The sequence below is a fragment of the Podarcis tiliguerta genome (genome assembly GCF_965153285.1).
Source record: "Podarcis tiliguerta genome assembly, chromosome: 1".
Classification (NCBI taxonomy): Eukaryota; Metazoa; Chordata; class Lepidosauria; order Squamata; family Lacertidae; genus Podarcis; species Podarcis tiliguerta.
In genome coordinates, this window is record NC_139534.1 from 103,359,340 (window position 1) to 103,384,862 (window position 25,523).

Here is a 25,523-nt window from a genome sequence, read left to right on the forward strand (position 1 = left end):
TCCTGTGGATCTGCTCTGACTATGATTTTCTGGGCCATCCTAAACACAGGAAGATGGCATACTTTATGCCAGCGTAAATTAAGATGGCATAAAGGGTGCCAGATCCTTTGCTAGTTCAGGATGCTCAGGGAGGGGAAAACACTGGTCAAGCTGGCCTTAGGCCAGTGGGGTGGAAAGAAGCCACTGAAATGGGAACTGGGCCCACCTGCTGACACACAGAGGAGAGATCCCAGGTGTCATTATTGGGTTTGGATGAACTGTGAGGTCACGCATAGATTGTTCACGAGGAGCAGTGCACAATTGACAGCAGAGGAACTTGCCAACACAGAGAGCTGGAGGGCTGTTCCTTGGTTATCCATCCACATTCACATTAAGGCCAAGGAGGAGAGACAAGTTGATATGGTTGAGATTCTAGAAGCTGATTGTTTCCACAACATGGCTTAGCTCTGACCAAGTTCTTCAAAGCATGCGAGATACATATAATTAAGCTGCTTCAGTTTAGCTCCTGGTTAACATTCACAGCAGGTAAACAGGAACATAACATTTTGGTTTTGCCTTTAGAGAAAAGTGCATTGAACGTTTTAAGTGTTCCATTTGATATTTGCTTTCTATTATTAGCTCTATCTACAATTTCGAGTTTGCTTTGAAAAAATTAAACTAATGAATGCAGCACACTGTATTGTTGCATCTTTAAAAATATAATTAGCAAATTAAAAGCAAACAAGCATAGATTAAAATCTATTACTCTTTTTCCATTCACACAGCGTGATGGCAATTGCAATTTAGTTTTCCCTAGCTCAAAGGAGGTATTTAAAAAAAACAAAAACACTTTATTGAAGTTTTCAACAGAAAGATAACTGAACAGTAACAGTAAAGTAAGGAATTCAAACTGTAATATATAGAATTGGGTAGAACTGATTAACAAAATAGTCATCATAGTATAGACTACAGAAATGATTTGGCAAATACAGAGCGAGAAAACACAAAGGAAAAATATTACAATCAGTCTTAGGACAACTTCTGTTCAGTTCTTCCCAATCGGTACAAGAAACGTCCTTTATAGTGCTGGGAAGCATCTATGCCTTCCTAGATGGGGAACTAGTATACAGGCAACTACCAGTTTGTGTGGGGGTTGCGTTCCTGTCCCCACACACATTGGCAGAGCACAATACCCCCCCCATTACACCCCGCTCCATTATGCCTTGTTGTGTCCCATTTTCCGGCCACTTTCAGGTCTGCAATGATGAACCTGTGTGTGGTCACGTGCCCATCGGACGGGCATAAAATGGTCACTGCCTGTATATAAACGACAAGAATTGCGTCTCTTGAAAAGAAGGGCGATTCCTCCACATTTCAGCTTTGCAAACCTAGCAAGTCACCTTGTGCATTATCATGGCATTCTACACTTTAGTTTTAGACTAAAGTCTAAATGGGAAACTGGTGGCTCTCCAGAGGTTGCTGGGCTCCAACTCCCATCAGCCTCAACCAGTATGGTCAGTGGTCAAGGATGATGGGAGTTGTAGGCCAACAACCTTGGGAGGGCTGCGGGTTCCCCATCCCTAAGTTATAGGAAGATGGGAAATTTTTGGAGGAAGTACACTTGAATTAAAGGTAAAGGTACCCCTGCCCGTATGGGCCAGTCTTGACAGACTCTAGGGTTGTGCGCTCATCTCACTCTAGAGGCCGGGAGCCAGCGCTGTCCGGAGACACTTCCGGGTCACGTGGCCAGCGTGACAAGCTGCATCTGGCGAGCCAGCGCAGCACACGGAACGCCGTTTACCTTCCCGCTAGTAAGCGGTCCCTATTTATCTACTTGCACCCAGGGGTGCTTTCGAACTGCTAGGTTGACAGGCGCTGGGACCGAACGACGGGAGTGCACCCCGCCGCGGGGATTCGAACCACCGACCTTTCGATCGGCAAGTCCTAGGCGCTGAGGCTTTTACCCACAGCGCCACCCGGGTCCCACACTTGAATTAGATTAGACTTTAGTCTATGTTGTAATTACATGTGTTTTATCACTTTTGCAAGCAAGTCTTCCACCCACAGAGAAACCCATTTCATCCCCACAACACCCTTATTTCTACACACAGGCATCCCTGCACTCTATCTAAGATTCTAACTGCGATACCACACTGGCTCTTGAATATGATTCTATGACAGCTTTATTTTTAAATTGCCAATTAACTGTTTTCTCTCAATTACATTTTGGTTGTTATTGGAAAAAGGAGACTGGGTAGATGCAAATATATGCTTTCCAGAGACACTAAAAACTCGTAATTCCAACTAAGTCAACAGAAGCTCCAAAGATTTGAGTCCAAGAACTTAATAGAACATAATTTGCCACCTTTTTCAAACTGGAGATAGAATTAACCAAGGCTGAAGCTCCTTATTTTGAGAGACAGAATTCTTGGGAGACCTGCTGAGTACACTGTACTTCTACCTCCATATCTTGAAGATAGGCACAGTCTAATAACATATTGTTACCAGCCATCTCAATCTCCACTGAGCGGTGCAAGATTCCAGGGGTCTTGGCATTCAGATGGTTTTTGTGTTTCTTTTGGGGGAAATGAGGCACAGTGGAGGCTGTATTGTCTTTATGAAATATGGCTTATCTTCAGATATTTACACTTGAGTCTGGATGGAGAGAACATTCTGAGCAACACATCTCATGAGCAATACATCTTACAGCAGTGCAGCATGTGATTCAAAAGCAGCCAAAACACCATCTCTGTGTCCCCTCCACACAATTTGTCTGTCCCTCAGCCTGCATGCCCTCTGGCCTGACTCTTCTCTCCCCCCCCCCCCAACCCTTGCTAAAAATGTGATGCAAGCTTTGTGTAAAAAGGACATTTTTTCCTGTGGTGACATCACGCCCCCTATAACCCTGGCAACTTCCCCTTCCCAACTTTGCTATTTATTGTCTTTTGCTAACTAACTAATGCACATCTGGGGGAGGGACTCCACCCCCTACTTCTTGACTGAGACTGAATGTCCCACCTTTTGTCAGGGTAGTGACTCTGCCATTTTGCTTTTGTGCTTTGATAGCACCTCTCTCAGGCAATCTCACAAGGAAGCTGGCTTGGCTTATTTTTTTTTTAGGCCTTACTAAATCCATCGATCAGACCCCACATTTACTAATTTCAGAAAGTATGAGGAGAACTTATCACCCAGGAATTGTAGGGGATCCTTGCCCCCCCCCCCAAACCCATAACAATATTTTACCAGTTAGGGACATAGGAAGCTGCCTCATATTGAGTCAAACCACTGGTGCATCTATTCCAGTTAGGGGTGCCAGCTTGAATGAAATATTTTGGGGGCCCAGGTAAGCTCTGCCCTTCATAATCAATCACATGACACGATGCACACGCACCTTTTGAATGGCAATGCCTGCAAATATTTTATTGCGGGGGCCAAAGCCCTCATGGCCCCTAAGAGTTGGCTCCTATGGTTACTAGTCAGTTTCTCTAGAGATATATAGCTAGAGCCATGAAGCTCCACAGGACACAGGGGGGAAAAGTTTGTGTGGTGGGGGTATGTTTCTTTCCCCAATAACTAAGGGAAAATTACAATTGGGGATAAAAGAAAGAAGGGGAGAGACAACGGCCAAAAAATGTTTTATCTTGTAATAACACATGAATGCTTTCTAATCTAAGCCTTCAAAACAGTGTTTTACTGCACTTTAATTATGTTACAGTGTTATTAGAAAGCATTCTGAGGAATTAGTGTTCCATAATTACAATTCCTGAATACTGTAGACACATCCAACTCTCAAATCATCTGACCTGTTCCGGATTCTCAATCTTCTACAAGAATTTCTATAATAATATAAATTAATACCTTTTATTAAAGGAACAGTATTTCAAACCCTCCAAGTGTCCCTATTTTCCAGGGACGGTCCCGGATTTACAGAAACTGCCCTGTTTTTTTATTTGATCCCTGGATGTCCCGTTTTTCCTTAGGGCGTCCCTATTTTCTTCAGAGAAATGTTGGAGGGTATGGAGTATCCAACCCCCCCACCCCCATCCTGCCATCTGAAGGCAGCCCTGTATAGGGAAGTTTTAAATGTTTTATTATGTTTTTATATATGTTGGAAGCCGCCCAGAGTGGTTGGGGTAACCCAGTCAGGGATATAAATAGTGAACTTATCATTATTATTATTATTATTATTATTATTATGGAATAGGATGTCCCTATTTTCATCAGAAAAATGTTGAAGGGTATATTTTGCGTTCCTTGTGTTAGATGACAATCTAACATTCAACTCATCAGTAAAACAGGAATAACAGTTATTAATTTAAATTCTTTTCCTCCAGGAAAGAGCAACATGACCCAATTTCAATATTCGTTTCTGATATGGAAAATCATCTTGAGATTATTTTAGTTTTTTCTATTTCATGTATAAAATACTCCCCATTAAATGCACACCCACATGGTGACAGCAACTATTGTATACCAATCAAATCAAGTGACTTGTGGATTCTCATGCCATTTAGTTTAACACTTTCAAAGATACGAACTGTGTTATGTATTGATGGGCTGGAATATGTTTAATGAAATGGAAAATGCATCATTTTCATCAGGGAGCCAATTAAGGCTCAGTGGGAGCTACAGGGACACATTTTGGTAGTAGAACTGTTGGCAACGTAATGGTCCTATGTAGGTTGCTCCAGATGGTTATGTAAAAAAAGCCCTAGATTGCACGTACAAAAGACAAAAAAATTCAGAACACATTGATCTCTGCAGCTCAGAAAATCAATAGTACAGTTAAAACCTTTCTTCTTCCTATCACCCTGGCAGGTTTATTTTGCATATGATTTGACAGAAACAGCTAGAAGAGCTGAAACACCAAGTTCTAAATATTGTTCAATAGGAAGGGGTTCTTAGGAAGTTTTTGTGAAGACTGGAAAAACATTTTGTTTAAACCTACTTTTAATTTTAATTGTATATACACATGCACACTCTTATATTGTCCCTGCAGGGTAAATAGCTGGCTCAGGTGAGTGCAATTTACATCTATTTGGAAAGCATGTGCTCAGTCCATTGATCTGTGGCCCATGATACCAATCCAAGGTATCATTATGGACAATTTCATGGTTATGTCAGGGATAGGATATATTTTTCATGAAGAACATCTTCCTTTCTGAGCAACCTTCCAGGGGCCACACGGCAGTAGTGGATGGGGTTAAAGGCAAAAGTGAGCACAACAATAATTGGAAATTTTACCTTTGTAGTTGGCTTATTTCTTCACACTCACTTACCCCATAAGGATCCAAGAGCGCATTCCAGCCAAGCATAAATATTCAGGAAGGGTGCAGAGCAGGCTTGGGGGAGTGTGTGAGTTGGGAAAGTATGGGCCTGGGGAGCACTCCAAGGGCCAGATAGAGGCCCCAATGTGTACTGTACGTTTAAAGCAGTATCATACAAATTTAAACAGATTGATTTCCCCAAAGAATCCTGAGAATTGCAGTTTGTTTGTGGGGTGTGAAACACAGATAGCATTCAAATACAGTATTCCTAGACTGAACATGAAAGCGGATGTTTGCACCAGCCAGTAGAAAACTTCCTGTTTCCTCCTGGGCTGGGACAAACTTCCTCTACATGTAAATAGAGGTGGGTGTGACCTTACCTGCCCAGGTGACAAAAGTATCTGGGATACAGCCCTCTCTTTCTCTGACTTCATTTGTTGTAGAAGCAACAGCTCTTCAGCTAGGGACTATCTCCTTTTGGGATAGATTCCAGTGTATATATTTTGTAACCTAAGTCTGCCTTCAGGGATCAACTGTGAACTGATGATACTGTGAGTAAACTTCTTTTATTGACTTTTAAATAAGATTGTCCTGTCTATTCTTTTTAAGGGGGAGACAAGGGGACTTACCAGGAATCCTATTAAGCTTAAACAAGCTTACAAAAAGCTAACCTCTGTGCGTTTAAAAAGGGGAATGTTAAAACTCTGCTAAGTTATAGAACTTGCTAGCGCAAGTTAGGAAGGATATTATTGAACAATATATCCTCTCCTGCCTCCCTGAACATTCCCACATTGTTAATGGTGCTGATTTTTTTTTTTTAAAGAAGACCCCTATTCCCTTCACAGAGCTGCACTTTACAGAGTTCCCCTGGAAGAGTCCCACTCAGGGAACTGCAGCTCTTAGCTGTGGGAACATGAAGTGCTATGATACTGTTTTGAATGTATAGTGCAGGTGGAGCCAGAGAGGCCAGGAAGGGTGCATTTGAGGCCTAGGCCTGATCTCAGGCCTGGCTTATACAGCACACGCCTGCCATCCTCCTTCTAATAATACAGTGGTGCCTCACAAGACGAAAAGAATCCGTTCCGTGAGTCTCTTCGTCTAGCGGTTTTTTCGTCTTGCAAAGCAAGCCCATTAGCGGATTAGCACTATTAGCGGTTTAGCGGCTATTAAAGGCTTAAGGGATTAGCGGATTAGCTGCTAAAAGGCTATTAGCAGCTTAGTGCCTTAGAAAAAGGGGGTGGGGAGCGGGAAAAACCCCCAGGAATCGCAAGACATTTTCGTCTTGCGAAGCAAGCCCATAGAGAAATTCGTCCTGTGAAGCACCTCCAAAATGGAAAACCCTTTCGTCTCGCGGGTTTTCCATCTTGCGAGGCATTCGTCTTGCGGGGCACCACTGTAACTAGTAACAAAGATTCTGACTGCACTTCGTTTGGCTTGAAGAGGATTATTTGAGTTTCATCTCAAGGACATCCATGCCTCACCTCTAATGGGAACCAAAAATGCTTCAGAAAGAAAAGGAGCAGACTCCCAGTGCTACAGATGCACTCATGAGGAAACTGACATTTATCTAATTAATAAGGTATCTTATCTAGGCTGACTAGATGAATGGCTGGACTAGGCTACATCAGAGTAGACCAAGCCCTCTGGACAATGACTGCCTGACTTCTTTGTCTGATGTATCGCCAGCACTGTTGCTAGATTGCAAGCATTAAATAAGCATCAAAGTCATTGCAGCAGTATATTTATCTCCTTATGGGGATTACATGGTGCAATCATACTAATTTAGAACTGGCAGAATTCTAATCCTCCTCCCAAATAATTATTGCTTTCTGCCTGGAAGACTACCTGCGATCCCAATCAAATCTACTCATATATATGTGTAGTAAACAAAAAAAGATGGCTATCTATATTTTATTGGTTCAAATTAAACAATACTGAGCTTTTGAATAAAACAGGGATGGGGAGTCTGTCGTCCTCTAGGCACTATCCTTTATATCATGCCAACGGTCAGAGATGAGGGCAGTTGTAGTCCCACATGTGGATGGCCAGTTTTTTGACATGTTCCTATGGTTACATTAAAAACAGAATATTCACAAGCACAGGAATGGGAGGTTCACCTCGCACCTTAATTACATATCTTTAGGTGCCAGGTGAAAACATTCCTCTTCTCCCAGGCCTTAGGCTAATCAAAGAATCTATGGCTATTGAAACTATAGAGGGGGTTATTGTTTTGTTTGCTATTACGGCCTGGATAGCTCAGTTGGTTAGAGTGTGGTGCTGATAATGCTAAGGTTGCAGGTTTGATCCCCCTATGAAACAGCTGCATATTCCTGCATTGCAGGGGACTGGACTAGATTCCATGTTTGTGTTATGCATTTCTCTGTTTTTATACTGTAAACTGCCTTGTGATTCTTAGAAGGGCAGTATATAAATTTAATTAATTAATTAACTCATTGGACTCAATGGGACTTATGAATAGGCATGCATTGTATATCCTATAAGACTGCACTTCATGTGCATTGAACATGGGTATACTGCACTTCAGTTGTTCTGTCAATATTTAATAAGTTTTCCAATTATATAAGCAAAATTTCCAGCTGTTTCCCTTTCTTCGCTGTCATATAATTTGTAAGCTGTGACATGAAGGCATATTCAAAGCATTCATTTTCTCATTCCACTCTTAAAGGGGTGGATAGGGATTCTGCAATGTTTTGCATAACTTCAATCATACATAAAACGAGTTCATAACAGTTTGAAGATCTCTTCTGTATCCATAGAAAAAGAATTACATGGTTCAAAGAATGCTCTATCATTCTTTTACATGCTCCATTTCTGTTGTCCTTTTTAATTGCTACCTTGATCTTTTTCTAAAACTTCCTCGCAACAAGGCAGATCCACCAAAAAGGCATCCTTTCCACAACAAAAAAGCTATGTCCCAACTTGTCACGAGCGTAGTTATCTCTTAAATTAACATATAAAGAGGAATCATTGCGATTTTATTTTCACAATTCCAGACATAAACTCGCATATAGATCACCTAAGACCTTGTCTACAGCATATATGATGCCATGCCACAGTATAAATCTAAAAAAAATGATAAATAGGTAGGTAGGTAGATAGATAGATGAGTGGTTAGCAGGAGCTGGGACTGAGCAACAGGAGACTTAACTGTCAGGGTAGGTAGATGAGAGAGGTTTCATCAGATTTGCGCTCATTTGATTTGCTGGTACAATTTAATATATTAATTTTTTATCAGGGAAAGAACAAACATTTGCAGTAGATGTGTGATTACTGGCTTACATTTTTTTCCAGCAATCAAACTACAGTATTTTGTCACTGGAAAACATAACAGCCAAATCTATCCATCACCAGAAGCACATCTGTTGCAATAACAAGTACTGCCCAGCAGAAGGTGGTCATTATAAGAAGTGTTTATTGGATAATGCCTGTGTTCTAAAACAACACTTGGAACAACAACCCAATCTTCTAACTCCTTTGTGATCTTTTAAAATTATTTAAGTTTTATACCAGAGTGGGCAACTCCAACAGGACTGGCTTCTGTGTAGAAATATATCGGATTGCACTGTACTTCCGTTTTATTTTATTTGGTCATCTTGAAAGGCCCCCAGACAGCAAACAATAAACCCATGCTGGCATTGTCTGTAGTAAACACATAAGTCATCTATACTGATTTTGTGCTATAGAGAAAAAATACTTGTCTCTTGATACACAAGCTACAGCTGCTTAATTGGCACTTTGTCAACAGTTCTTTTGAGCTTTTCTGAGAAACAAAGAAATGCTGCCTGCAGTCCTCTTAAAAACAGCCTGCTACTTCAGTGGTGCTTGGAGCCTGCTCCGGGATACTTTTTATTCCATGTTTCAAGATCAGCACCATTGATTTAACCCCTAAGAAGGAACCCAGTAATACCCACTTACCTGGAAGGGCCTTATTTCTGGGTAGGTATGTAAAAGATCATGCTGTTGCGACTTACAAACAACAACAACAACAAAATCAATTTATGGTACAGAACCAGTACTAGACAGCATGGTGGAGCAGAGATACTTAGCTCACCTCCTGACAGGTGAGTCACTGCTGCTTACCAGGAGGAGGGTGGCACAGTGCAAACACAGCAGCAGGAGCATCGGATTGGATCAGCTGCTGTGTTTGCACTTCATAAACCTTTCTGCTCCCCCTTCTGGTAAGTAGCAGTGACTCACCTGACAGGTCAAGTAAGCAACTCCACCTTACCATGCCAACCACTACTGGGCAGAACTAAACATTATAAGAAATTTTGGGTTGCCACTGAAAATAGCAGCCCCGTGCCAAATTGCCTTATTCCGCATTTGTACAACTTTTCTCATGCCCTAACCCTAGTACAATGCATTTCCCTGTTACTATTCAACAGTATTGTCTGCTCCTGGTAGGGACATGCACTGTGTACTGATGTCAGGACCTCTAGGCATGTTGTACTAGCTATCATGGAGAGGAAGGGAAGTGCTTGACGTGGAACTTCTGTGTTTGCCCATAATTCTGAGTGTCGTGCTTAGAATTTTAGCCTGAAACTCCCAACCTAACGTTCCATCAAAATCAGTAGGACTTCTTTTCGTTCCATGTAATAGTTACAGTTGATGGCTTCGTGCTAAAAACAGCTACCTTATTCCACAAATGTATGATCCAAGGAACCACAGTGCCTATGCTTCTATAGCATGGACTGCATTGGTGCACTTTTCACACACTCTTCACAACATAACAGAAGGCTGTACTATCACATCTCATTGAATTACAGGTATTTACATTGTATTGCAATGGATCACCCAAATCTAATGAGTTCATGCATTACTGGTAGTTCTGAGGTGTATACACACAGAGCTTTCATGGTCGTTTCCCTGTTCCCTCCAAAGCAATATGGATAACTTGGTACCCCATTGAGCATAGAGTGTTATGCACATCAAGGTATTTGTAGCAGAGCCAACAGACTGAATGCAGCTCTAGTAGCACATGACTACATGTGGTTAGTGGTCCTAGACCAGCATGACCACCCCCCATCTACATTGCTTGCATCTGTCAAGTTCAGCAGAGGGCGGATGAACACTGCAGTGTACATTCACATCATAAGCAGTACATGCAGATCTCATTTGCTGGGTGGATGTGAATATATCCTGGATAGTGGTTTTAGGAGATGAAGCTGTTTTTAGATGAAAAGAATTTTCACCAAATGATAGGGAAATACCCAATTAATCAGTTTAAAAAATCTTCATTAGACTGTAGTACTTTGCGGGTGGGTGTTTAAAAATGGTCCTTTGAAGTCTTTTAATTTTGCCCCTGGCCACCTTTCAATTTCACCGTAATCCCATGGCACATTTAATCAAGCCCTCTGTAGTTTAAAATATTATTAAACGTCTTTTTGAGGATTTGAATTTTACTCCCGATTATGTGATGAAGATCAATCATCAAATATTCATCATATATTCATAATCATAGCTTACATTCCCCCTCTGCTTCAAGATACATATAATCATTCTGAAGTGTCTTAGAAGGAATTAATGGTCTAGAAATAAGATTTAAAGAGTGACAAGAGGATACACTGTCCTACTGTACTAGATGGAATGGGCAATCCCTGCCTTTGCAATGTTAATGGGTTTTCTGTGCTTTTAACCGATGAACATTAGGAGGCTTAGAAGCACTCAATGCTATAACATATACTACAAACATTACATACATATTTGTTGCAAAAATATGGTTTGTGTTGGAAATTAATGGCCTCTTCAAATGATCTGGGGCAGGTGTGTGGGTGTGTACCAACATTCACGTTTTTTGAATACTGACTTAAAATATCCCTTAGCTGAAATGCACACATACAGGCAGGACTGTCCCTATTCAAGTAATGCTAAAAGAGAGAAATGCAAGGAATGCAGCTGTGGAGTGGGAGAGAAGAGAGAAAACTTTAAAAAGAAATCCTCTACCCCTTTCCTTTATTGAAGCGAGAAATGTTGCTTAAAGCTTTCACTGAGTCCCATTTCCCCACATTCCCACCCCATTTGTTTCTCCTTCCAAACTGACCCCTCCACAGTGCTCTGCAGTGAGAAAATGGCAGAGCAAACCAAACCCTGGCAAGGCATGATAAGAGTGCTGGAGCCACTGCCACATCTATAGCCCCATTGCTGATGCCAGCTGGGGTGGAAGGTGGAGGAGCCAGAAAAAGCCTGTTGCAGACTAAACTAGCCTGGAGCTGGCATAGTGATTGGGCCTGGATCACACCCAATTTTAATCAAATAATGGCAGTAGGACTGACTCAGAATCCAGAATGTATATTTCAGGGCTTTCCTCGGGCTACTGGCATGCATTTGTTTGTACCAATTAATTTTCATTTTTTAAATCTTCATTTTATGCATTAATACATTTTCTAACGCTGCCTGTAAAACACAATATTCCAAGGTGGCTTACACCAAATCTGTAGAGAAAACAACCAGCCATATAAAAAACAGAAACATATAACAAAATTAAAAGTTTCAAATAAATGCAGCCTCAGATCAGTCAATTTTGGAACCAAATATTTGGGAAAACTAAAAGGTCTTTGCGTGGTTCTGAAAAGGCTACAGCATGAGTGCCAGGTGACCCCTTCCCCCAAAAAATAGTCTGTACCACCTGGACACCACTACCAAGAAGACTCTCTCCCCAGTCAAAACCTACCACACCTCAGTTGGCCAATGACTTCTAAAGGCGACCTCAAGGAATTGGAAGGTGGGAAAATGAGTTGGACTCTCAGTGAAATCTTGACAGATTTCCACCCCACAATGTTATACAGAGCAACGAGCCAGTATAAGCTAGACATACCTTGCAGGTTTTTGGAATTCCCACTGAAGGAAACTGAAACAGATAATGCTTTTGTGCGACAAAATTTAGCATGCACTGGCCAACACTTCTCTTATGAGTTCTCATACATCCAATCCATGAGTCAGTCGAGACACAGTACTAAGATTTCAGGCTGTTTTCTAAGTCTCACAAATAGATCACACACACATGCACAATTGTACTGGCACCCCAGAAGCCTAGTAAGGATGGAGGACAACACCAGATTCAAAATAATGTTGGAAAGCTATTTAAGTCATAGAAATCTTCTTTTACAGGGATAGGGAAACTATGGCTATCTAGGTGTTGCTGGACTATAACTCCCAATATCCCTTTGCCCATTGGCTAGAGGTGATGGGAGCTGGGGAGCAGCAATTGGGAGTCCCACAGGGCCTTCACCGTTACCATTAGACACCATACAGTGCCATCTTGCATGCACACCTGAACTGAAGTTGATGTGACTTACTCCCAAGTAAGTGTGCATAGGATTACACTGTTCTACAAGCAGCTTGGCAGGTCTTAATGAGACTTGTCTCTTGCAGCACTGTGGAGTTACTTAGCACTTTAACTGAGAAAGAACAGCCAAAGGATAAGGATGATAGGAGTTGTAGTCCAACAACCTTTGGAGGGCCACAGGCTCCCCATTCCTGTCCTAATAAAAGCGCCTTCTCTGAATGAAAGTCCATTGCCTCCTTCAAATAAAGCCTCAGTCCCCTCGGGGCTGTTCCTGCTCCTCCTGCCCCGCCACAGGCTTGGGTTCATCCTGCGAAACCTCGGCAGACTCTGCCTTGCTGGGCCCCAGGGAATGATCCGAATCCTCGGGGTCGCCATCTGCGGTCGTGGCCGTCGTAGCCGGAGCTCCGTCCTTCTTGGTCTGAGACCCCTTGAAGCAGCAAAGCCTGAAGCAGGCCTGGAAGATCTGCAGCGCGGCCATGACCAGGATCACCAGCGTCACCACAGCCACCGTGATCAGGATGAAGAGGTAGTTGGAAGACACGGCTCCGGGGGCGCTGCTGCTGTTGCCCACCTCGGAGGGCAAGGTGGCCGCCAGGGAGTCGTTCCAGCCAGGCAGGCCGTCCGAAGAGCCGTTCGGCGAGGGAGACAGTGCAGGCGACGGCGGCGTTTCAGTTCCCGCCGGCGGCACGCAGGCTTTTTCGTCGGCCGCCAAGCGAGCGCCCCAGGCGCACAGGCACAGGAAGGCGCCCCGGGCGCCGAAGCAGTCGGCCAGCTCGACGCACGCTCCCTCGCTCGGGCTCCAGTAGCCGCTGGGGCAGGAGCAGAGGCCGCGCTCGGTGCCTTCCCAGCGGTAGCCGTCGGGCGAGAGGCGGCAGGTGAAGCGCGCCTCCCGCCCGGGGCACCTCAGGGTGAGCACCGTGCCAGGCGGGCCGAACTCCACGGCGGCGCTTTGGAGGCGGAAAGGGAGCGCGTAGTGCAGGTGGCTGCCCGCGCCTGGCGCGCGACACGCGCCCGCGTAGCTGTACTTGCACACGTACCCCGCGTTGGCCTTGGCGCAGGCGTGCTCGGCGAGGCCCCACGACTCGGCGGCGCGAGGCTCGCCCCAAGTCACCTGCAGGCCGGCGCACTTCTGCGTGGTGCACGACTTGCTGGGCTCCTTCACCCACGAGAGGCTCCCCTCCGCCGCGCTCTCGTTCCTCGCCTCCGCAACAAGTCCTCCGGCAGCGGCCCAGGAGAAACCCCGCAGCGGCAGCTCCTCCATGGTGCACTGCTGAGCCTTCCTCACCAGGCCCAGCCAGAACAAGGAGGCGCCCGACCCGCCGCGGGCCACCCCTCTCAGCAGAGACACGATGGCCTGCACTTCCACCCGGCCGCTCGCCGTGCTCAGGCGCCCGCCGTGCGCCGCGCAAGCGTCCTGGGCGCGGGGGAAGCTCAGGCTGCCCACGTGGACGCTGTAGCAGGACCCCGAAGGGTGGCACCAGGCGTGGTCGCTCTGGGGGCGCACGGCGGCAGTGGGGCCCCCTGGCACGGGGAGAGGTTGCAGGAGGACGAGAGAGGCAAGCACCAGGCCCCGCATCTTGCCTCGCCTCCCCGCAGTGGCATTCGCGAGCACCAGCCAAGTCTGAATGGCGGGGATGTGGCGTCGAGGCGACTCCTTTTCTTCACAGCTCACATCACAACAATATCTTCGCTCCCGCAGACCTTCCCTTTCAGTGGCTGAAAGGAAATGTGTCAGGGGTTAGGCTTGACCTTAACATCCTTGATTTGTTGAAGTCCCCGCGCCAAAAGTTCCCTTCCAGAATTGGAAACATCTGATAAATAAAACCCAGACGGCAGGGAAACTTTTCTTTGCTTGCACTTTGTAGGGAGAAACGCTCGCATAAACTAGGCGCAAGAAGGCAGACGAGTTCTTTGGGCTGAGTTGTTCACCTCCGTGTTAGTAAACACAGGCCGGATGTTTAATAAATTATTTGAACTCTGTGCCTTTTATTGACTTGAAAGCTTAGCACCGATTGCAGCGGATCTTAAAACTATCAGAAAAATAATTGCTTGATGAAATGCAGTGGAGGGCAGTGGCATTAAGGCCCTAGTTAACCCCCTCCCATGCAAGCACACCCACCCACCCTCCCAACCTACCAGTGTGCAGCTGCAGTGAAAAAGGCACATTCCATGCTAGGAATTATTGGGAAAGGAACTGAAAATAAAACTGCCAGTTTCATAATTCCATTATGCAACTCTACCGTGTGATTGCATTTGGAATACTGTGCTGTGTAGAGTTCTCACATCAAAAAGGATATTGCAGAGTTGGGAAAGGTTAAGAAAAGGGCAACCAAAAAAGGAACAAGGCAGACGAAGTGACTTCTATGAAGAAAAGCTGCAGTGTTTGGGACTTAGTTTAGAAAAATGGTGAGTAAGAAGTGAAATGATAGAAGCTTATGACATGGCTAGTCCCCATAGTGGAGGCAGTAATGTTTCTGAATACCAGTTGCTGGAAGCCACAGGAACAGAGAGTGCTCTTGTGCTCAGGTCCTGCTTGTGGGTTTCCCACAGACATCTGGGGGGCATCTCTGAGAACAAGATGCCGGAGGAGATGAGCCATTGTCCTGAAACTCTTCTTACGTTCTTATGCAGGAAATCCGAGACCACGTGGGTAAACTGGTAAAAAGGACTGGTAAATAGTTAAAGAATCAGATGAAGAGAGTAGAAATAAATGGACAATTCTCACAATGGAGGGGTAGAAGAAGTGGGGGTTCCCCAAGGATCTGTACTGGGGCTGGTGTTTTTTTAAAAATGTTCTTAAATAATTAGGAGTTACGGCTAAACAGTGAGGTGGCCAAGCTTTTGATGAAATCCAGCTATTCAAGGTGGTTTACGGAAATGGGATTGTGAGTAGCTCCAGAGGAATAGGTATTAAAATTTCAAATTTGGTTCAGTATAAGCAAGTGGAAAGTGATGTGCATGGTGGTGGTGGTGGAATCCTAAATTCACATATACAGAGATGAGGTCTGAGGTGGTGGGTACCTGATCAGGAAAGAGATTGTGGTGGACAGCTTGATGAAAACAATGGCTATGTACACACCAACCCCTTCATTGCATGAAAATACAGGTTTTTTCCTCAACCCTCTCATTCATGTTCGTCCTCAGCATGCTGCTGTCAATCTAGATTGCATCCAGATCCTGCCATCCACAAGGGCTGGCGTAGTTACTTGATATGTGTTTGAAAACACTTGTATGGATTAGGTTATCAATGCCTTTTCCTCCCTGAACATGCTCCAGGTGAATGGAGACAGAAGTCATGTTTGTGATCTTGGTATACACCAACTCACAATGCCATTCACTGGACAGGTGTGGCTACACCCCATTGCCAAGACCACCTACATCTGTTTTCAAATGGACACACTTTGCCTGTAAAGCAAAACCAATCTGCAGCGAGCAGATGGAAGGAGAAAGTGGGAAGCAGCATCACTCTTCCAATTTCCTCCTTCTGTGTACTTTCCAGGTGAGAAAAAGGTAACCACCATCACCCCTTCCTTCATTACCAAGTGAACAGTGGAGAGGGGGTGTCATGTTGACCACTCCAACTTAATCATATCTTGACATTTCCACTTTTAAACGAAAATCCAGAAATGCTCCATAATAAAGGTGATAGTAAAAAGTATCTCATCAACTATGGACTCTGTGGACAATGCAATCGTTTATTTTAATGATTAATTAAAAGTAAATGACGACTAGGGAGTTAATTCCCAATGATTTATGAACCTATTTCCCCTGTTTGGCATTTGTCCTGAACGAGGGGGGGAAACCTGTTTGCAGGGGTTGTATTTATCTCTTACAGTTCTTCACCCCCTTAACTCCTACAGCTATGCTGCTTAGCCAGGATTTATCCATCTCTCATTGCTCAGCTCACGCCAAAAATAAAGCAGTATCAACACAGGCTCTGAGTAAGTTAATGTCACCATAATTCATCATCATGACTTCTTTGAAATTAGTTGGGAAAATTCATCATGACTTCTTTGAAATTCGTGGCAAATTTTCCATTGATCTTAGTACAGAGCCAGGATTTCATAAAGTGGCTGAAATCTCTCTTGCCCCTCCCCTGGAAAAATAAAGAAATAAAGAAGAAAGAGCCAAGCCAAAGTAAGGGTCTGAGAACAGTGACTAACATCTTCCAAATTTTGGCTTTGTTTTACAAGCCAGTGATATGCAATAAGATCAGTGCAAGGGGGTATTGTTAAGTTTATTTATGTATTTATTTTTTTATATCTGTATTCTGCCTTTCCTCCAGGGAGCTCAAAGTGGCATACATGCTTCTCTTCCTCTCCATTTTATCATCACAACAACCCTGCAAGGTACGGTATTTTAGACGGTATTTTAGTATTTTTTTTCTTATTCCTTTCTGAGAGGCTGAATCTTTTCCTGCTATACTAAATTGCAGGAGCATTCATAAAATCCTGTAAAAAGAAACAGAAACATAGCAATCAGCAGAATGCCTGGGTATTTCAGAGAGCCTTAAAAAACCATGCAATGATCGGTGCTCCCTTTCAGCAGCTCCTGTGTTCAGAAGTCCGGTAGATTATTCATCCACACAAAACACACATACACACACATACAGTGACCCTGTAGTAAGTCTAAACTTTGCCATCTGTTATTTGTGGACAGTGTGTTATGCTACCATTGCTTCATTGGTTGAGGCTATAGCATTGCAGAGAAAGCCTAGGTTTTCATAGCATCTGTGCAAGCTACATTTCATATACTGTGCAGTATCCATGAGACAACTATACTCCTTTGGGGAATGGTAGCAGTGTGAAGTATTTGTGCTTTCAAATGGCAGCCCATATGAGAGTAAATCAAAACTCTGGAGAATTCAAGTCATTTGCAACGAGGCAGAGTTTCCTAGGGAAACCTGCTAGAATAGCAGGAAGCCTTAAGCCTTGCCATAAATAGCAGACTTCAATCCCTGGCATTGTGCCTAGGCTGACCCTTCGACGTCTATGAAGTTTATACACTGCTGGTTTTAACTGTAGTGTTGTTTTGAATTATGTAATTTCATTCTTATCTTGAGCTACCCTGGGAACCCATTGGGGAGGAAGGGTGGGTTATAAATTTGAAATAATGGCTCAATAACTGAGCATCTTGGTGGGGAAGGCAGGAGGGGTTTGCTAAAAGAGCTACTGAAAACAAGAGGAAGGGAAAATTGTTGTTGTTGTGTAGTCATTTAGTCGTGTCCGACTCTTTGTGACCCCATGGACCAGAGCACGCCAGGCACTCCTGTCTTCCACTGCCTCCCGCAGTTTGGTCAAACTCATGCTGGTAGCTTCGAGAACACTATCCAATCATCTTGTCCTCTGTCGTCGCCTTCTCCTTGTGCCCTCCATCTTTCCCAACATGAAGGTATTTTCCAGAGAGTCTTCTCTGCTCATGAGGTGGCCAAAGTATTGGAGTCTCAGCTTCAGGATCTGTCCTTCCAGTGAGTACTCAGGGATGATTTCCTTAAGAATGGATACGTTTGATCTTCTTGCAGTCCATGGGACTCTCAAGAGTCTCCTTAGACTTCAGCAAAATTATTGTTGAATTCAAAGACAAGGAATCGCTCTGAAGTCCAGTGCTGAAGTTTCCTTGGTGTAAGCCTGACAAAACCAGAATGAAATGGTTTTGCACCACAGTCTCTTCTGTGTTATCTTCTGAACCCAAACCTCATGCCACCATTCCATGGAAGTGTCTCTGATCCCCATTTGCAGATACACACAGCTCCTTTACTTAGTTCCTCTTCCTGTTCCAGAAGAGCGGACATTTACTTTATCATTAGCCCCAAATCTCTGCTAAGACTGACAAGGTCAGGGGAAAGCCTTACCAATATCACCAGTGCCTCATTCATTTAGTCTTTTTAATTAAAGTAATACTATGCGCTCTGCTACCTCCTGTATGTGTGTAGCTTTTCGAAGGAAACCATGCAGTTGAAATTGATTACATTTTCCCTTGACACTGTCCATTTCATTGCAGGGCAGAGCCTTTGCTGATAAAAATGACAAACCTTTCCTACAGTCAAAGGCTAGCAGGGAGTTTAAAATGTGGCAGTGCAGTGGCCAAGCATGTAATGTAAAAAAAGGGGGGCTACACGCTGTCAGTCTTGTGTCCAAATCTAGTTACTTGAACAATATGGGCCACATCCCAGTAGGCAAGGAGAGGGGTGTATTTTCTGCATTAACTGGAGGTGATAACTTTTAAAGCACTGAAGTAGGGGTGAGATTCCTGATTGATTTTGAAATGCATAATTTTTAGGGTCATTGCAATAATTGGTATCAGGGCCAGGCAACCCGTGAGGCAAAGTGAGGTGATAGCCTAAGGTGGCAGGATCCACCGGGGCAGCAGATCCCAATGTCAATCTTTCTTACCCCCTTGTTCCTGATGTAGATCTTCCCTTGCCACTTCTTCCCTTGCAGGGAGGTGAGGTGCCATTTTGGCATCCGCCTCAGGTGGCAAAATGTCTTGGGCTGGCCCTGCCCGGTAGCATAGGTTCTTTGTTAATTAGTTTGTTTTGCCTTTATCTTGCTAGAGAACTACATGCCTGCTCTTCTGGAACATAACATTTTACAAAATCAGTATCTGCTCAGTTATCCTCAAGTTTGTATCAAAAGTTGGATAAATGTTCAGGAAGCGAAAAAATAAGGATGACATATTCTTAATTCTATTTGTAGCTTGTCAGGCCACACTACTAACACAGCGTGAAGGGCATGGTAGGCCATTAAAATCTATGGGCAGCAGTACATTTAAGTCTGTTGAATTTTGTCTGAAGTCTTAAAAGGTGCTACATACAGTACTTGATTGTAGTTTGTATGCAGTCTGATCTAATCCATATATATATGACAATAGATTTTAACTGGGTTTAACGGGGCACACCTCCAAACAAGAGTGCGTATGATTGCAACTTTAAGACCTTTGTAAGTACCCACATAATGCAATCCATGGCAATGTTACCCATGTAGGCAAGGCAGTTTTGCAACCAACATCATTCAAATAAATATCTGCCAATCGTAAATATCTTCCAGGCTTCCTTTGAGACATATGTAGATTGCTCGAGCACATTTTTCCTAAATTATTGCACTACCAAAGTAGCGTAAGAAGAAACAAGTCAGACACGGTAACTAGAAATATAATTTCGAGCTGTACATTTCTTATTACTCTAGGTAAGCAGTCTCAGGCAGAGTTCATGATTCCCATTTTCTTTTATGATGATTAATAAAACACAGCTCATTGAAAGCACTGATGAAAGAATTATATTCAAAAAGCTTGTTAACATTTATGTATCTGTCAGAGTAGGCCAGAGAGAGGATGCAAAAACATTGTGCTGTTCTTGAACTTGGCGCAGGGAAGGGGGACAGCAAGACTAGGATCTGGTGTTCCCATTATGCTGAAGACGTCACACTTGAAAAATATTTGCACTATTTCTTCTCCTTAACAGCACAGGTTCATCCAACACATTTTTAGTTGTTATACTAAAATCAGGATCCAAATCAGGATCTGATTTCTTTCCGCAGGGCCTGTAAGACAGAGTTGTTCCACCTGGCCTTTGGCTTGGAGCCAATTTGATTCCCTCCCTCCCTCTCTTTCTTTTTCCTTTTCCTTCTCCTCCTGCAATGAGGCTACATTTTAATATTTTAATGTTCCATTATTTTAATGTTGTATTTTACTTTTGTTTTTAAGTTGTAATCATTCATCTTGTTTTTATTATTGCTTGTAAGCCGCTCTAAGCCCGGCCTTGGCTGGGGAGGGCGGGGTATAAATAAAAAATTATTATTATTATTATTATTATTATTATACCATTTTTAAAAAAGTCTCCGTTTATTCTGATAATTGCTCGACTCTTTACAAGGGCTATTAGTTTTTATAACACATCAAAATATTTTTAATTAGTGATTGACTAAGTAGATATTTGTTTTTATCATCTGCCTAGTGACTGTCAACTGATTCAGCTGTCTTGCATTCATGGGTGAAATTAATGAGTCATCAGGCCTCACATAAGGCTTAATCTTGTCATGTGCCAAGCACTTCCTGGCTCCTAAGCAGGGCATCAGTGCTTCACAAGAGCGCTGATCTTCATGTATCATAGAAACAACCCTGAAAAAGAGACTGAGAATAAAGAAATCCCTATTTCTTTTAAGGTCTGCTTCAGGAATTACCCTTTTTGTCCTAAGAAATGCTTGTACTACTCTGTACATACACACACTAAAGCATCATCATCAAGTACTCTCGGGATCAGAATGTTCCAAAAGAACGTTCTGAAAAACCTCCCAAAATTGAAGGGAGAGGTGTAAACAAGTTTCCCAAAGGAACGAGTTTCAAAAATTAGGTGGCATCATTAAGAAGTGCTTTCTCCCTCACTTCACATGGTGGTGAGACATGGGACAGAACATCCCCAGATCTTAACCCATGAGCAGAATACCAGTTGAGCAGGTGGCTCTTTTTACATATCCTGGATACAAACGATCCCTAACACTAGGCAAAGAGAAGCAGCAGCCACTAGCAGCTGATTTCAGGTACAGTGGTACCTCGGGTTACAGACGCTTCAGGTTACAGAAACTTCAGGTTACAGACTCCGCTAACCTAGAAATAGTACCTCAGGTTAAAAACTTTGCTTCAGAATGAGAACAGAAATCGTGCTCCGGCAGCAGCAGGAGGCCCCATTAGCTAAAGTGGTACCTCAGGTTAAGAACAGTTTCAGGTTAAGAACGGACCTCCAGAACGAATTAAGTTCTTAACCTGAGGTACCACTGTATTGTGAAAGGGCAATGAAATGTTAGTTATTGCATTTATTATTGTTGTATTTTTGCCGCCAGGAAGGGAGAGGCTCTTGTGGGGTTTTCTATCTGAAGTGCCAAAATAACTTCATCAGCTTTTGCTACTAGACACCTTGACTTCAGGGTGAGGCTGGGTTCCATTTTCCACTTCAGCAAGCAAAATGACTTCTGGCCCTGGCTTTAAAGGTGACTGTGATAGGGAGAGGGTATCAGCTAAAATGGCTTCTCTTCTTTTTCCTTGTTCATTTCCCCATTCATGGAAGGGCAACCTAGAATCCAATTCAATATTGTTATGCACAGGTAAAAAGGTAAAGGTACCCCTGCCCGTTCGGGCCAGTCTTGACAGACTCTAGGGTTGTGCGCCCATCTCACTCAAAGAGGCCAAGGGCCAGCGCTGTCCGAAGACACTTCCGGGTCACGTGGCCAGCGTGACATCGCTGCTCTGGCAAGCCAGAGCCGCACACGGAAACGCCGTTTACCTTCTCGCTAGTAAGCGGTCCCTATTTATCTACTTGCACCCAGGGGTGCTTTCGAACTGCTAGGTTGCCAGGCGCTGGGACCGAACAGCGGGAGCGCACCCCGCCGCGGGGATTCGAACCGCCGACCTTTCGATCGGCAAGCCCTAGGCACTGAGGCTTTAACCCACAGCGCCACCCGCGTCCCTCACAGCGCCACCCACGTCCCTTATGCACAGAGAGAGCTGTAAATCCAATAGAACCCACAAGTGGAATGCAAAAAAAAAAAGCAAAACAAAACAAACGCCGAAAGAAATTTATTTATTCTCAATAAAATTTGCATTCAGAGAAGTTGAGACTTTTCTTCCCCTGCTCAGTTCATTTCAGGTTTAACTGTGAGAAAGATAGGAAATGCTACAGGTCACTCTGTCTTCTCTGAGTGCTGTGAAAATTCTTACTTGGATCTCCATGAAATATTGATTTCACGTCATGACTAAGCTTCAATTAATCCACCACCCTTTCAGAAATGCACTCCTACATCTTGACTTGATAAAAAATGACTAATGGCTGGCTGGCTATAAAGGATTTAAATAGTGACGGCCTTCCTTAAACGAGCTTTCATTCCATGATTCAAATTTTGACTGTTCGACTTGGAATAATTGTGCAAGCAATTTACACATCATTATGCTCTTGTAACTTATTCTGCTATTTCCCACATTGCTTTCCAGCATGAGCATAAACTATCCTGATTGACTGCATTGGCTGAAGTTACTTGGCACTGCAAAGTGCTGGGGGGGGGGGGGAGCTTGGAAGCCTTTAATTAAGAAAGAGTAAATTAATAATGCAAACTACTGTGGTAGAATTCATGCTTGTTAAATCTGAAGTATATTGGATTGGAAACAGTCCCTTCTGCAAATAGCAGGGTTCCTTCTGTCTGTGGAAGGAACCAAAATCAAGTGAAGATTAACATTGGAGAAACAGCAGGAGAGGCACTTTCCACTGATTGCCCTTCCCACTGCCCTCCACAGTACTACTCCCAGCACCATTCTAGAGAGTTCCACAGACCTCTTGATCAGCTTTTAAGTAGACTGTGGTGAGAAGAATTGGCAAAAATCACCCCTAACAACCTACTATGCGTCCTCCAGCACCAGGGGTGCCAACTTGAGTAAAATATTGCCAGGTAAGCCATGCCACACGTAATTGATCGCATGACATGGTGCGCGCACACACACACCATTTGAATGGCAATGCCCAACCAATTTGGGGGTTCTGGTCACCTCAAATATTTTATTGGGGCTGAAGGAACCTCAGCCCCTAGAAGTTGGCTGCTATGCCCAGCAAGAACATCCTGTGAGTGGTGCCGGCTCGTTAGTGGCGCCCCCCCTGTGGAACACTGTCCCATCAGATGTCAAACTGATAAACAACTATATGACTTTTCTTAGAAGACATCCTAAGCCAGCCCTGTATAGGGAAGTTTGCAATGTTTGGTGTTTCATTGTGTTTTTATATATTGCTGGAAGCCGCCCAAAGTGGCTGGGGCAACCCAGTCAGGTGGGTGGTATGTTGTTGTTGTCATCGTCAATGTCAATGTCAATGTAGTCGTGGTCACAGGAACTCTGCAGCCAGCCCATTGTCTTCTGTCTGAAAGTGCAGCATAGATGCATTTGAAAGGGCATTTGTGCTACGTGTGAGGTTGTTCTGAATCTTAGTCTCATTCAGACCAATATTGCATTGTCATCACCAACCCACACAACCATTCTGTTTAGGAAGGTAAATGGTGATGAAACAATGTTGGATAGGTTTTTGTTTTGTGTAAGGGAGACTGCATGCATCCAGACACTCAAGGCCTTTCATGAAACTGCATAGACTTTTCTCTTGATACAGCAAAAAGCCTTTATCATGCAGTGGGAGCTCTTCCAAACCGCAGTGCACCCTCATTCACTCCAATGATGGAAGAGTGAAAACCCATGCACACAAAGGGATGCAGTCAGGAAAGTGCCCCATCTGTTTAAGTGCATAGGGAAGGTCCTGTGCAGGAACTTTGTGAACACAGTGGAACACAAATGGAGCTATGCGCTGAGGGTTCTGCCGACTTTTGCATTTACTGAAATCTTTGCAGAAGCACAAGGCTGCACGTTCTTCAGAATTGTCCAGGATGACTATTGCTGCATGACGATTCTGAAAGGTAGAAAGGGCAAAGAAAAATGTAAACACCAGGACCTGATCACAGATTGGATTAGATTCACTCTTTTAACTGTGTCTTAGATGGAGACTGGCTTGGGGGAGAAATCTGATTTTGTCTGCATATAAAGGCAAGCCTGCTTTATTCACACTTTCCAAAAGAGAATGTGAACTGAAACACGGTCATCTGTTGAAATTTGTAAGTTTTGCAATGCCAAGTAATCCAAATAACATGTACAGAAATGCACATACGCGTGCAAAGTATGTGAAAAGAACATTAAAAAACAAATTACCGTATTTTTCACCCCATAGGACGCACCTAGTGTTTTTTTTTGGGGGGGGGGATAAAGAAAAAAAAATTATTTCCCCCCCCCCCAGGCGCTGGGCTGGCGCGGGGGAAGCCCGAGCTTCCCCCGACCCCAGCCCCGAGAACAGCCTGCTATCCGCAAGCCTAGGGAGCCTGGCGGAGAGCTGTGCAAAGCCCGGGCGCGCTCTTCAGCGCGCCCCAGGCTTCAAAATGCAGGCAGCTCTGCACAACCCTCGGGAGACCGGCGCGACTTCCCGACGGGCTCCCTAGCGTTGTGCAGAGCTGTGCGAAGCCCGGGACTGCAGGCAACTCTGCGCAACCCGAGGGAGACCGACGCGAAGTTGCGCCGGTCTCCCAAGGGTTGCACAGAGCTTCCTGAAGCCTGTGTTTGCCCCATAGGACACACACACATTTCCCCTTCATTTTTGGAGGGGGGAAAGTGCATCCTATAGGGCGAAAAATACAGTATATTATGGAGAATTGCTTTGCAAAAATATATGTCTCAGGCAAGAATGCATACAGAAATGTGTATATTAAGATAAAGTTGCAAAAAATGCCTATGAATTTTCTTGAAGACCTGTTTAAAAACAGCCATAAGCATGTGAAAATGTGGATAACTGGATTTAAGACTGGGAAAATGAGAAACCAAAATTGACAGATTTGCCATCCCTGCTGGGAAGGTTCCCATGCCTTACTTGAGGAAGCTGGTTGTTGCTGGAGTCTTTCATCCTTGGCAACTGATCTGTGTACTCACTAGGAAACAAGCTCCCACGCTATACCTCATGTGAGATAGTGTCTGCATTTTCCCCTACACTGAGATTATCTTTCTCTAGGGAAGAATGTAGTGCTTGCAACTGTCTTGAGTTACACTTTCCCAATAAAGGTTTATCTTTTACCCCTGTATTCCTTGCAGTTCCTTTCACTTTCTGTATCTTCTTGTTTAATACTTCTTCCTTCCATTCTTTTCTCAGAACATTCCCAGACAAGTGAATTGTTGCATAGAATAACCAGGTAGCACCTGGGGAAAGTAACACAAAGGCTCTTCACAGTTGCTCCCCTTCCCATGTGTTCAGTAATCACATAAAGGGGGAATCAGGACTGTTTATGCAGACCCCACCTCATACAGCACTCCCGGTCACATCTAAAGCCTTGCATCTAAGGCTAAATTCCCCCTTTCAGACATTGCATGGGTGTTAGGAACTGAAGGAAGTGGCATCATGGGCTGGGCCGGCA

General features: G+C 44.0%; 2 protein-coding genes and 1 long non-coding RNA gene across 4 annotated transcripts in view; 2 read left to right on the forward strand and 1 right to left on the reverse strand.

Annotated features, from left to right (window-relative positions):
* The window catches only part of SSTR1 (somatostatin receptor 1), a 172,505-nt gene that overhangs the window by 14,589 nt on the left and 132,393 nt on the right, over positions 1 to 25,523 (forward strand). The window lies entirely within an intron of this gene.
* CLEC14A (C-type lectin domain containing 14A) lies at positions 8,662 to 14,930 on the reverse strand. Its single transcript, XM_083432847.1, has one exon. The coding sequence runs from the start codon at positions 14,126 to 14,128 to the stop codon at positions 12,803 to 12,805; it is 1,326 nt and encodes a 441-aa protein (XP_083288973.1). The 5' UTR covers positions 14,129 to 14,930; the 3' UTR covers positions 8,662 to 12,802.
* LOC310674036 lies at positions 14,966 to 23,917 on the forward strand. 2 transcript variants are annotated; one of them, XR_014509341.1, is made up of 3 exons: positions 14,966 to 16,194; positions 16,413 to 16,493; positions 23,839 to 23,917. It is a non-coding gene; the product is annotated as an uncharacterized lncRNA (long non-coding RNA). The 2 variants fall into 2 exon arrangements; XR_014509342.1 differs by having other exon boundaries at positions 14,966 to 16,051.